The following is a 14,636-nucleotide window of genomic DNA, read 5'->3' as shown; positions in this document are numbered from 1 at the left end:
CTCTTAGATTTGTACTCTTTGTCCTTGCCTGTCACTGTCTGTTTATAATTTCCCATATTAATTTCTTTCTCCCTTGCCTTGTCTCTACTCTTTGATTTACCACATCTTCCCAAATTTGATCCCTTGCCCCCACTATTCAGCTTAAAACCCTCTCTTTCCCAGTATGCAGGTCGCCAGAACACCGGTCCCAGCATGGCTCGGGTGTGGATCGTCCCAACGGTACAAACCCACATCTTCCCAAATTTGATCCCTTGCCCCCACTATTCATCTTAAACCCTCTCTTTCCCAGTATGCAGGTCACCAGAACACCAGTCCCAGCATAGCTCAGGTGTGGATCGTCCCAACGGTACAAACCCACTTTCCCGAGTACTGATGCCAGTACCCCACAAACCAGAACCCTCTTCTACCACACCAGTCTTTGAAACACGCATTCATTTCTCTAATCTCATTTGCGCTATGCCAATTTACCTTTGCAATTCAGCTTCTTAATTTGGTGCCTAGCTCCTCATACTGACTATGCAGAACCTCTTTCCTTGTCCTGCCTATGTCGTTGGTACCTACTGGACCACGACGACTGGATACTCCCCGTCCCACCGTATGTTCCTCTCCAGCCCTGAGCAGATGCCCCAATGGCACTGGGTAGGCAACACAGCCTTCTGGACTCTTGCTCTTTCCTGCAGAGAACAGTGTCAATCCGCCTCACTTTAAGCCAATGCATTATGTACCTTAATTGTATTAATCATTCTTAATCATGTAAACCATGCTTTTATTTCTTTCATATTAATGAATGTAAGCTAGCTGTGATGGAGTCCTGTGGGCAGTGTTGTCTCATGGTGGCAAGAAGATGGAGCTACGAAAGAAGAAGAATTCTGATCAAAGACATCTTCGCTGGGATTCATATTGAACTTTTTAAAAATAGAAGACAATGTAAGTGAACTAGGACCTTCACATATACACACACAGACAGACGAATCAGGGCATACCACTGATGTGGTAGCCTGGGCTGTTAGAGCATCAAACAGCCTGTCTACAACCACACCTCAGGACAATGACCTTTTGAAATATGTGTCAATGGTTTCCTTCTTGCCTTATCAAGATGTAAATATCACATCCATGGGCGGTATGCACCTAAGAACTCCTCTGCTGAGAGCAGGATATGACCACATGCGGGTGGTCTTGCATAGAGTCACTGAGTCCTAGAGTCGTACAGCATAGAAACAGGCCCTTCGGCCCACTGCGTCCATGCCGACCATAATGCCTATCTATATTAATCCCACCTGCCTGCATTACTTCCATATCCTTCTATGCCTTGCTCATTCAAGTACCTGTCCAGATGCCTCTTAAATGATGCTACTGTTCCTGCCTCCCCCACCTCCTCAGGCAGCTCATTCCAGATACCCACTATTCTTTGTGTGAAAAATTTACCCCTTTGATCCCCTTTAAACCTCCTCCCTCTCACCTTAAATCTATGCCCTCTAGTTTTAGTCACCCCTACCATGGGAAACAGACTATCTATGCCTCTCATAATTTTATATACCTCTATCATGCCCCCTCTCAGCCTCCTTCGCTCCAGGGAAATCAGACCCAGCCTATCCAATCTCTATTTATAACTCAAGCCCTCCAAACCAGGCAACATCCTTGTGACCCAATTCAAAACATTACCTTATATGCCAAGGGCCAGGGTCAGGAAGGTGTATAAAGCTACAGCCCTCAAGGACATTGTTACTGCAGTCAGTAGAGTGGCCTAGTCAGCCATTCCAAAGTCACGCCTGGCGATCTGTCGAAGGACTGATTACATTGATGGACCCTAGCTCGTGAGATTCCTAAGCAACCAGTGTCATTGTCAGTATGTACTATTGCTTAGAGATTTAATAAAGGTGTCTCACGTTTAGTAAAACAGTATCCAAGTTGTTGTGTGCCATTGATATCAAGAGTAAAGAGAAGAACCTTTAGACCAGAGAGAGGGGTCTTACATCACTATACTGTTCCCTATTGCCACTACTTTCCTTTTTACTCTCCCCGCTTGAACGGCTTCTGGTACCATGGTGGCATTGGCCAGTCTGCTCATCCACCCTGCAGACTTTGCTTTTGTCCACACAGGTTGCAAGCACCTCAAACCTGTTTGACAATTGCAAAGGCTGAGGCTCCACTATTGTCTGCTTTATCTGTCTCATTCACGGTCACACCCTCCTGTCCCTCATTGCTGACCAAAACAAATGACCCTATTCTAAGGGGTGTGACTATCTCTGGTACAAAATGTCCAGGTATCTCTCCCGCTCCCTGATGAGTAGTGTTTGCAGTTCAGCTTCCAGATCAATAATCCCGATCCAGAATTCCTCCAGTTGCTTACACTTTCTGCAGACGTGTTTGTTCTGAATCGCGTTGGCATCCAGGAGATCCCACATTTCTACACCTGCAACACAACACCTGTCCTGCCAGTATTACTTACATTATTTAGTTAATTTAATTATTTTCTTAATTAACTTGGAATAATTCCTCTGTACTACAATTTACTGTGCTTATTAAATGCGAATACCACCGATAACTAAGAGTTATAAGTTTCTTAATTACATAGGTATGTAGGTATTTATTTTAAAGTTTTAGTTCTTATTATTTATAGATCTTCCCTAACTCTGATGTCCTAAGCTGGCTATTAACACGCCGTCCCTTACACTAAGCACTTACCGGCCAATCAACTTACTAGTTTCATGTGATGTCACAGTTGTTTGTTCCACTCAGTTTCTTTAAACTGAGTGCGCACTAGCTCACAGCAGCTGAAATGGTGTGCTCCGCTGCTCCCGACTGTCTCCCACAGGTCTGCTCTGACTCCCAGGTAGGTTCGACCACACTTGGATCCCCAGGCTTTATTTATAGGTGCTCCGCTGATCCTGACTGTCTCTCACAGGTCCGCTCCGACTCCCAGATGGGTTAGGCTGCACTCTGATCCCCGGGCTTTATTTATAGGTATTGTGCTGCCACCACCTGTCTCCCACAGGTCTGCTCTGACTCCCAGGTAGGTTTATTTATTCATTGTTTTACTTAATTAACTTATAATTAATAAACCCTACTAATCCCAATAAGCTTTATTACCATTGTAAATTTTACTAATACTAATAAAACCTTACAATTACTGATAAATTACCTGAATTTTGAAAGATAAAGCTCTCAGACTGCTCTCTCAATGCAGCAATAGTCACCAGCCAATCAACTTACGACTTTCCTGTGATATCACACCTCAAGTTGCTGCGCTGTTTGAAACTTTATCTCCCTTCCCCAATGTGCTCTGCTGCTGCCGGTGTTCCCACGCTATATTTAAATTCTCTCTCTCTCCCTCTCTCAATGCGCTCAACTGCTCCCAGAGTTTCTGCGCTGTTTTAATCTCTCTCTCTGTCATTCTCTCTCTCTCCCTCTCCCTCTGTCTCTCTCTCTCCCTTTCTCCATTTGCTCTGCTGCTCCCAGAGCTCCTGCGCTGTTTTTAAACTTTCTCTCTCCCTCTCCTAATATGCTCTGCGGCTCCTGGAGTTTCTGCATTGTCTCTCTCTCTCTGTCTCTGTCTCTCTGTCTCTGTCTCTCTGTCTCTGTCCGAGACTAAAAACGGGTAAAAATTAATTATTAATAATAATGAACAAGTGAGTAACTGGTGAGTATTTTTTTGAGTAAGGTTTATTTTAACTAGTGAACTGTATTGATTTTTAATAGCATTTATCAGTATTAGTAAGGTTTTATTAATAATTCTAAGGTGTTGTAGTATTGATAAGTTTTTTTTAGCAGTAGCAAAGGGTCAACTAATAAATAAATGAATGGCAGGGGCGCACCTCGAGAGTGCACCTCCTGTGCTATGCTTCCTGCATCCTGGAGAACCATTTGTGCAGGAAATGTCAATTGCAGCAGCTTGAGCTCCAGGTTTTGGAACGTGAACGGCAGCTGGTTACACTGTGGTGCATTTGTGAGGATGAGAGCTATGTGGATAGCAGGTTTACAGATGTGGTCACCCCCATAGCTTAAGAGTATGCAGGGAGAGAGGGAATGGGTGATCGGCAGGCAGTCAAAAACAATCAGGCAGGTAGTGCAGGAGACTCCTGAGTATATCTTGCTCTTCAACAGGTATTCAGTTCTGAATACTGAGGAAAGTGATGCTTCACCTGGGGAGTGCAGCAGGAGCCAAGTCCATGGCATCATGGGTGGCTCAGCTGCACAGGGTGGGTACAGGGAAGATTGGAAGAGCCATAGTGATAGGTGATTCAACAGTCAGGGGAACAGACTGTCGTTTCTGTGGCTGCAGACGTGAATCCAGGATGGTGTGTTGCCTCCCTGGTGCCAGGCACCAGGATGTCACTGAGTGGCTGCAGAGCATCCTGAATGGGGAGGGTGAACAGCCAGCAGTTGTGGTCCATATTGGAACCAACGACATGGTTGAAAGAGGGATGTGGTCCTGCAGTCAGAATTTAGGGAGCTAGGTAAAAAATTAGCAAGCAGGACCTCAGAAGTAGTAATCTCTGAATTATTTCCAATGCCACACGCAAATGAGTATAGAAATAGAACGATAAGACAGAATAATGCGTGGCTAGAAAGAAGGTGCAGTAGGGAGGACTTTAGATTCCTGAGAAATTGGAACTGGCTCTGGGGAGATGGAACCTGTACAGGTCGGATGGGTTGCACCTGAACAGAGCCGGGACTGAGTTCCTTGCGGGACGTTTTGCTAGTGCTGTTGGGGAGGGTTTAAACTAGTTTGGCAGGGGGATGGGGACCTTAGGGTAGACTCAGTTGGGACAAAATCAGAAGTGAAAATGGAAGGCAGAAAATTAATGGATGAGTCTGGAAGACAGAGAAAACAAAGGTTAGAAAAGCTCAAGGGTATCTATTTCAATGCAAGGAATATAGCAAATAAAGCAGATGAGCTGAGGGCACAGATAAACACGTGGCAATAAGATATTATAGCTATTACAGAAACATGGATTAAGGAGGGATAGGAATGGCAGCTCAACATTCCTGGTTATAGGGTTTCCAGACGCGATAGGGAGGGGGATAAGAAAGGAGGGAGAGTGGCAATATTGGTCAAAGAAACTAATACAGCTGTGAAGAGGGATGATATGTTGAAAGGTTCATCAAATGGGGCCATATGGATTGAGCAAAGGAACAAAAAAGGTGCAATCACACTGCTGGGAGTGTACTATAGACCCCCAAACAGAAAGAGGGAGATTGAAGAGCAGTTATGTAGGCAGATTTCCGAGAAGTGCAAGAACAATAGGGCAGTAATAGTAGGGGACTTTAATTACCCCAATATTAACTGGGATAGTTTTAGTGTGTAAGGAATTGAGGGAGCAGAATTCTTGAGGTGCATTCAAGGGAATGTTTTGTGGCCAGTATGTAGCAAGTCCAACAAGACAGGTTGCAGTTTTAGACTTAGTTTTAGGAAATGAAGCTGGGCAGGTGGAAGGAGCGGCAGTGGGAGAGCATTTTGGTGGTAGTGATCACAATTTAGTCAGTTTTAACATAATTATGGAAAAGGACAGAGATAGAACAGGATATGGGTTCTCAATTGGGGCAAGGCCAATTTTACTAAACTGAGGAGTGATTTAGCGAAAGTGGACTGGAAACAGCTACTTGAAGGTAAATCAGTGTGAGAGCAGTGGCAGGCATTCAAAGGGAAGATTCAGGGTAAACATGTTCCCACAAAGAAAAAGGGTGAGATGGCCAAATCTAGAGCCCCATAGATGTCAAGGAGCTTACAGGTCAAGATAAGGCAGAAAAGGAAAGCTTATGTCTGACACTGAAAACTCAATACTGCAGAAAGCCAAGAGTATAGAAAGTGGAGGGGTGAAATCAAAAAGGAAATTAGGAAAGCAAAGACAGGGCATGAAAGAATGTTGGTAAGCAAAATCAAGGTGAACCCAAAGATGTTTTATCAATACATTAAGAGTAAGAGGATAACTAAGGAGAGAGCAGGGCCCATAAAAGATCAAAAAGGTAACCTATGTGTAAGGGCGGAAGATGTTGGTATTGTTCTTAATGAATACTTCGCGTCTGTCTTCACAAAAGATGGGGACGATGCAGACATTGTAGTTAAGGAAGAGGGGTGTGAAGTATTAGATGTGATAAACTTAGAGAGAGAGAAAGTATTAATGGGATTAGCATCCTTGAAAGTTGATAAATTACCAGGGCCAGATAAAATGTGTCCTAGGCTGTTAAAAGAAGCAAGAGAGGAAATAGCAGAAGGTCTGACCATCATTTTCCCGTCCTCACTGGATACAGGTGTGGTGCCGGAGGATTGGAGAACTGCTAATGTTGTACCTCTATTTAAAAAGGGAGTGAGGGATAGACCGAATAATTACAGGCCAGTCAGTCTAACCACAGTAGTGGGCAAATTATTGGAATCTATTCTGAGACACAGGATAAGCTGTCACTTAGAAGGGCACAGGTTAATCAAGGATATTCAGTATGAATTTGTTAAGGGAAGATCTTGTTTGATCAATTTAATTGAAATTTTTGAAGAAGTAACAAGGAAGATAGATGAGGGTCGTGCAGTTGATGTGGTCTACATGGATTTTAGCAAGGCTTTTGACAAGGTCCCACATGGAAGACTGGTTAAAAAAATAAAATCCCATGGAATCCAGGGAAATGCAGCAAATTAGATATAAAATTGGCTCAGTGGCAGGAAACAAAGGTTAATTGCTGATGGGTGTTTTTGCGACTGGAGGGCTGTTTCCAGTGGTTTTTTGCAGGGCTCAGTACTGGGTCCCCTGCTTTTTGTGGTATATATTAATGATTTGGATTTAGGGGGCATGATCAAGAAGTTTGCAGATGACACAAAGATTGACCATGTGGTAGATAGCGAGGAGGATAGCTGTAGGCTGCAGGAAGATATTGATGGTCTGGTCAGATGGGCAGAAAAGTGGCAAATGGAATTCAACCTGGAGAAGTGTGAGGTGATTCATTTAGGGAGGTCAAACAAGGCAAACAAAAACACAATTAATGGGAAAATACTGAGAAGTGTAGATGAAGTGAGGAACCTTGGAGTGAATGTCCACAGAACCCTGAAGGCAGCAGGTCAGGCCGATAAGGCAGTTAAGAAGGCATATTGAATCCTTTCCTTTATTAGCCAAGGTTTAGAATATAATTATTAAATTAGAATAATTAGAAAATATTGTTTATTTTATTTTATTTCATCTTTGTTCAGTTTGCTTACCCACTGTTTTTTTTCATGTTTGTACTTGCGGCTGTTCAGTTTTCAGTCCGTTAACACCCTATCTGTACTAATGCTTTGTCTTTCAACACACCATTAACATATTGTTTGCCTTTGCTCCCTGACCTTCTGGCCGGTTATTCTCTGTGACCTTGTGCTATCTACACCTTCTCCTTTGTTATCTCTTGCCCCACCTCTGCTTTACTTGCTTAAAACCTTTCACATTTCTAATATTTGCCAGTTCTGAAGAAGGGTCACTGACCTGAAACATTAACTCTGCTTCTCTCTCCACAGATGCTGCCAGACCTGCTGAGTATTTCCAGCATTTCTTGTTTTTATTATAGAATATAAGTGCAGGGAGGTTATGCTGGAGCTGTAGAACTCAATGGTTAGGCCACAGCTTGAGTACTGTGTGCAGTTCTGGTCACCTCACTACAGAAATGATGTAATTGCACTAGAGAGGGTACAGAGGAGATTTACAAGGATGTTGCCAGAACTGGAAAAATGCAGCTATGAGGAAAGATTGGATAGGCTGGGGTTGTTCTCCTTGGAACAGAGAAGGCCGAGGGGAGATCTGATTGAGATGTACAATATTTTGAGGGGCCTGGAAAGAGTGGAGGTGAAGGGCCAATTCGCCTTAGCAGAGAGGTCAGTGACTAGGGGGCATAGATTTAAAGTGTTTGGTTGAAAAATTAGAGGGGAAATGAGGAAAACATTTTTCACCCAGAGGGTGGTGGGGGTCTGGAAAGGGTAGTTGAGGCAGAAACCCTCAACTCATTCAAAAGGAGTCTGGATATGCACCTCAAGTGCTGTCATCTGCAGGGCTATGGACCAAATGCTGGAAGGTGGGATTAGAATCTGTGGATTGTTTTTCAGCCGGCACAGACACGATGGGCCAAGTGGCCTCTTTCTGTACCTTAAACTTCCTATGATTCTATGTCCCTCTCTCCCTCCCCCGATTAGCTCTGCTGCTTCCAGAGTTCCCGTGCTGTTTTGAAACTCACTCTCTCTCTCCCCCCACCCCCCGCAGAAGGTTGTGGGCTCAAGTTCCATTTCAGAAACTTGAGCACAAAGTTCTGGCTGACACTTCAGTACAGTACTGAGGGAGGGCTGCACTGTTGGAGGTGCTGCTTTGGGGTTAAGATTTTAAACCAAAGCCATCTTTATCCTTTGAGGTGGACATAAAAAATCCTAGGCCAGTTATTCGCAGCACAGAAGGGATGTTCTTCCCAGTGTCCTGGCCAATATTTATCCCTCAACCACCATCATTAAACAGATTATCTGGCCATTAGCACATTGATGTTGTGGGATCTTGCTGTACACAAATTGGCTGCAAAACAGTGACTCCACTTCAAAAGTACTTCATTGGCTGTAAAGGGCTTTGGGACGTCTTACGGTCATGAAAGGTGCTATATAAATGCAAGTTCGTTCTTTCTATACTGTTCATTTCTGGTATGACAGTTAATGTTTTAAGTGTGCAGACACAATGGGCCAAGTGGCCTCTTTCTGTACCTTAAACTGCCTATGATTCTATGTCCCTCTCTCCCTGTCTCTCTCTCCCTCCCCCGATTAGCTCTGCTGCTTCCAGAGTTCCCGTGCTGTTTTCATAATTAATAATTAATAATGAATATTACTTAATTAAATTAATACTTATTTTGCTACAATGTAATTTTATATTGCATGTGTCTGACCTGTTTGAAAATTTCATCCTCCTCCCTTCTACGTCTCTCCTCTACTTGACGTAAGCCACTCTCTTCTGCCTCTCTGATTCGACGGCGACGCTCAGCCAACATAACAATTGCCTGGATGCGTCGTTCCTCCTGCAGTCGCAGCAGCTCCTTATTCAGGAAGTCAAACATGTCAGCGAGTACATGATCTTCAAGGTGTGAGAGATAGTCTTCCATTGTAGAACGCTGTGGTAAGAAAAATTTCATACTAATTGTAATAAGTTTATAATCTTCTGCTACAAAAACAATCAGTAAAAGATTAATAGTTTAGTCTAACACATATTTAATTTACTCTGCATTCTGTTTCTTCCTCATTTAAATGTCAATTTTAAATTGCAGAATGTTCTGAAGTATATCTACCTACAACTTTATTTGATAATGTACAACAGGAACACCTAAAACAGAATGGCCTAGAAATTCAATGATGCAAAGCCTCCAATACTGTGGGCGACGTGCGCACATACATTCTACATTGGAAGTGTACCACTTGCCATACTGGTATAGGCATCACAAGAGGAGTTCAGGGACCACACGTGAAACAGGTGTAAGGCACTTTGCATTTGAAAATACGTTGTTATTTGATGTCTCCTTTACCAAATTGGTTTGTCCTGAATGCAATCGGTGCTGGGCTGACTGCATTCAGGAAAAACAGCTCTGTGGTAAAGGCCTGCTCCGGTATAAAATTGAAGCCCGACCCGACAATAGCCAACCCGAACCAGACCCGGGCCCAAGTCCTTTACTTTTTTTTCGCGCTCGACCCAGCCTGACCCGACATGAATATCATTCATCCGTTCTGGTAGCAGGCTATTCCTGCAGTTGGAATTGTGGGGAATCATGGGTAAGCCTGATCCTGTGACTTCCCGGAAGCAGCATTGTCTAGCCCGACCCGACCCGAGCCCGAATGCTGGACTCGGAATATAGACCCAACCCGACCCGAACCCGACACACGTAGTGGGGTCTAGTCGGGTTGGGTTAGGTTCGGGTAGCCAGGCTTTACTCTGTGGTCTGAAACAAAAACAAGAAATGCTGGAATCACTCAGCAGGTCTGGCAGCATCTGTGGAAAGAGAAGCAGAGTTAACGTTTCGGGTCAGTGACCCTTCTTCGGAACCGAAGGGTTCCGAAGAAGGGTCACTGACCCGAAACGTTAACTCTGCTTCTCTTTCCACAGATGCTGCCAGACCTGCTGAGTGATTCCAGCATTTCTTGTTTTTGTTTCAGATTTCCAGCATCCGCAGTATTTTGCTTTTATTTTACTTTGTGGTCTAATCAGCAGCCCTTAAAAGGGACCACTTCAGGCTGCAAACAGAAATAACAGTTTTTAAAAAATATTTATCAGAATGTGGAACTCCTTATTGTTCTTAATCTTATTTAACAGGATTTATAAAAATATGCTCTGTATAAATAAATAGGCCATTCATATTAAAGACCTGGATTTCTATAAGACTAGCCACAAATATCATAATAATAAAGTTAGAATTGATTTCCATTAAATATTACGAATCCCATTGTTTTTACCTTTTGCTGCTGTAGGTCTCGTTCTTGCTGCAAGGACAATATGGCCTGCATTTCTGCTTGCTTCACTAGTTGTCTGTCCTCTTGGAGTGCATGAGTGGTGCGGAGTTCCTGGATCAGTTCTATACGCTTCTCCTTGCCTTCAAACATCTACAAGATTATGGATTACATTAGCGTTGTCCCACAACTCCAAGATTACCATCAGTGCTTTTCATTTTGCCCAACTTATCCCTTGTCAACATTCCAACTCCAAACTAAATGGTTGGAATAGTCTGACTTTGCAGGTCACCAAAACTGCCAGAAATTACATGATTGTTGTCAGAAAGCACAATTTAAATGAAGCAAGCTGATGCCCCTCCCCCCACTAAGCAATATTTTACTATTGCAGAGCTTTACCAACTGGTGAGAACTGACAAAATCATCTTGCTGTTGCACAAGTGATAACATAACATACAGCCCTGCTACTCTCTTACTGCAGTTTGTAAGTGCACTTCCTCAAATTCTCCCAAAGAACACAACGCTCTGCGAGTTGATAATTCTGTGTTGTGGAGGATCCTATATTTATTTCATAATCTATAAAGACTCCAGAGAAACTTACCATATTCTGAATAGTCCTTCCTCTTATTAATTTCTGCAGGTAAATGATAGACAGATACTTTTCCTCTTCTCCCTTAAATAGATAAATTAGAACAGATATTGTATTTCATGGTGAAGATATTGTCCATCATATTGAACTGCTTCTCATGCGCATTGGGTTTAAGGAGAAAGTTGTAGTAGAGTCCTAATGTTTAAAATCTGATATTAAGTGAATTATATAAAGTATGTCTTATTAATTAAAACATGTCATTAAATGTTTGCCAAAATTCTACCGAGTTGTAAAACTGTGTTGACTACAGAAAAAGGATTATAACAGTGGAAATCAAGTATGCACTGAGATGCATTTAAGGCAGTTTAAGTTTTTAGTTGATGCCTCTGAATAATCTGTTTTTTGTAATAAAAATTTCAATAACAAAGACCTGTCAATATCAATTTAGCTTTTATCCAGTGGTAATGATGCACAATTTGTTCAACTTTAGGAACATTAATTTGCGTACTACATAATTTTTATCTATCCTTCCCTCCCCTTCCACCTACTGAGTTGGTAAAAGAGGAAAATTCTGGCTCCCTCCACCTTCGATGCAACTTTTGGGATGCAACTGCATTAGGCAAATTCTAAAAAGATATGAAAGATGAGATGATGTCATACAACATATTTTCCATCAGTGTGCCATCATGTTCATGACATTCAGTGCTGCTAAGAGTTGCTTAATGGGTGAGATATATAATTTTAAAAAACTGCTTTGACTGAGGCATTCTATCACAGAGTTATCAACAAATACTCCATAAACCCTACCATGTTCTAAGTGGGACCCAAGGAAAATTCAGGTTGTAATTTTAGTATCTTTAAAATTTCTTGTAAATTTGATTCTCTTGGACACTTAAGTTGCCAATTATGTTATGACATTGCAAGGCATCACAGCAAGCTCCATCTTCCCCCTACCTGCCAACAGCTGCATGATACATAATCAACTACTGATCAGGGTGAACTGCAGATTTTGCACCTGTCTGACATTCTGTATATGCTCCTGCAGCTTAAAATTTCTGAAGATTGCTTCTATTTTCTGTAGAAAATAACAAAGACTACAAGGGAGCAGACCTGAACGGCACAAGATCTCACAAGTTACAAGCCTTACATTACATGAGTTGAAGCTCAATCCCAATTCTTTCATATAAAAATATGTTGGGAGCAGCAAAATGTGAAGCCATAGGCCTCTCAGAAACAGATAGTAACATCAACATCTTACATCTGGCTTTCTTTCTCACTCACCCCCATACAGGCATACACAAAATCATACAACATCATTGACAGTTAGTATTTTGTAATGCAAGTTCAGATGGAAGGTGCATCTCAAATCTAGCATTTTAACATTTGTCACTATTTTGCTGTATGTCTATAATAGGACATTGGTCAGCGACCCAGGACAGGACAGTATCTCACAGCACGCTATCAGATTAAGTACCCATTGTCTTAGCTAGGGACTGGTGTACTGTTTGTAATATCTTGAACAAACAGTCAAGCTTTTATCACATATCAATGACTGAAATAATTCAATATTGCCAATAATAAACCCATACATACAATGAATACAAGTCAAGTATCATAGTTAGAGATGCAACAGCATCTATGGTTATTGTAAGTCTGACTATATTCATTAGTGATGATTTGCTGAAACCTCCCCGGGGTTAGCAGGGGCCAGAAAATTGGGCACCTGATTTTACACTGTTGTTTCGCTGGTAGATGAGGAAAATTCTGGCTCTTGGCAATTTTCTGGTAGGCAAATTGGGATGAAATATGAGGTGATACAACCAGGTGAGAAAGAGGTCTAGGGTTCCCTTTAAGCCTTCACCTGGTCTTACAGGGTTTTATTTTTTTAAACACACTGTGTTTATAGCTCCCCCTTGGTGAATCCTTGTTCACCACTTTCCAATTATAAGGCAAAGAAACCAGTACAAACAGGCTTTCTTAGGTTTAAAGAAGAAAAGTTGAAATTTATTAAACTTAAACTCTAATTCGGCTAATGCCCACAGATACACGATGCACCAATGCTAGCATGCATATGCGATACACACATGCAAATAGAGACAGAAAAGAGCAGAAGAAAAATAAAGTGGAAAAATTTAAGGCAATAACTGAAGTGTTTTTGTTACGGTTCTTTGAGCTCAATGTAGAGTCCTTGATTGTAGGTAGATCTTGCTTTTCGTTGGAGCCAAGTATTATTCTTAAACCTTGTTCGCTGTAGGAGACATTTCTCTCTTGGGGTTCATGAGTCTTCAATGGATTCAGAGGCTTTAGAGAAAGAGATGGCAGCAGACAGAAGAGAGATCTTCTCAGTCCAGGAGCAAACAGACACACTCAGTTCAAAAGAAAACCCTGGAACAGCCAGATGCTCATGTGAACAGCTGGTCTAACCAGTCCTGGCCCTTGTGGATTGTATCCTCCTTAGCAAGCCCTGGAATGCGCTTCCTCACTTTCAATGTCTGGTAGTATGTAAATGTTTTTTTCCAGCCACGGCTAATCTGTTTAACAAGTCATTTCCTCGCCCCAACAACAGTTAAAAATCAATTGAAAGACAAAATTGATGTGCCTCATTCTTGGCAGGTGGGGGCCTAGCATGACAGAGGTCATACTACAGGCATGTGTGGGCCTCACTTCAACATTAAAATGGCAATCGTTCTGACATTGGTGGAAGATCTGTCCACAGCCTGCAGCTCACCTTTAAGAAACTTTTGCAATTTGGTCTGTTCCAACATTCTTAAAAACTGATGCCAGTTTTGTTGTTGGTAAAAGTCTTTAAGGCTGAATTTCCTGTTTTATTATGCTAGTAAGACAGCAATATCTGGTGAATAGAGAAGGAAAATCTAGTTTCTAGCTGCCATCCCGACTTCTGTGATTTTCAGTGATGTGCCAAATAATATACCTGCCCAAAAATTGACTGATATTTTAATGGGACACAAAAGACATGTGAGTGTTATGTATTTCCAAACATTTGCTCCTTGCAGTACAGAGCAATTGACTGCACTACAAAACGCATGAAGTTGAAGAAATATTTTTTTAAAAATTTGGAATCTTTTGCTGGCTATGTTACGATCAGGTGGCACACCAAATTACTCCCTGATTGTGGACCCCAACTAGACACACAACCTTGCTCCTACCCACGGGCCTACTTACCTGAGGACTGCTGTGACGCGAAGAAGTGGCCTGATTTTTCTTCACTCCTCTCTTTAACAGGTTGGAGCGCCATGCAGGCAATATGATAATAACGCCTGAGACCCAATATCAGGGCCCAAAAAACAGGCGCTCTTGTTTTTATAAGCTATGTGGTATAAATCACCTGTCCTCATGGTTCAACGCTTTATACCCTCGTCTAATTCTGGTGAATTTATGCCAAAGGCCAATATAGCTTTCCTGAGGTTTGGTGCTCAAAACTGAACCTGTACTTCAGACGATATCCAATGTACAATTGAAAGATCACTTCCTCACATTTGTATTCCAACCCCCTTGAGTTAAAGCACATGAGGAGGGGTGCGGAATGGAGTGGAAGGAGAGGGATTGGGAGAGAAAAAGTGGTGTGAGAAGGAGAGGAAAGAGAGAGTGAGGTAAAGAGAAGGATGA

General features: G+C 42.3%; 1 protein-coding gene across 3 annotated transcripts in view; it reads right to left on the bottom strand.

Annotated features, from left to right (window-relative positions):
• cfap91 (cilia and flagella associated protein 91) overlaps positions 1–14,636 on the bottom strand; it is a 255,903-nt gene that overhangs the window by 73,566 nt on the left and 167,701 nt on the right. For all 3 annotated transcript variants that reach the window (XM_068039945.1, XM_068039947.1, XM_068039946.1), the window contains 3 exons: positions 11,022–11,093; positions 10,427–10,573; positions 8,875–9,096 (listed from right to left, as the gene is read on the bottom strand). In XM_068039945.1, coding sequence (XP_067896046.1) covers positions 8,875–9,096; positions 10,427–10,573; positions 11,022–11,093 — 441 coding nt within the window. The remainder of the gene's footprint in view (positions 1–8,874; positions 9,097–10,426; positions 10,574–11,021; positions 11,094–14,636) is intronic.

This window comes from Heterodontus francisci, chromosome 10 (genome assembly GCF_036365525.1).
Source record: "Heterodontus francisci isolate sHetFra1 chromosome 10, sHetFra1.hap1, whole genome shotgun sequence".
Lineage (NCBI taxonomy): Eukaryota > Metazoa > Chordata > Chondrichthyes > Heterodontiformes > Heterodontidae > Heterodontus > Heterodontus francisci.
The sequence above is the reverse complement of the archived record's forward strand: the minus strand, read 5'-3'. Positions and strand labels throughout refer to the sequence as shown.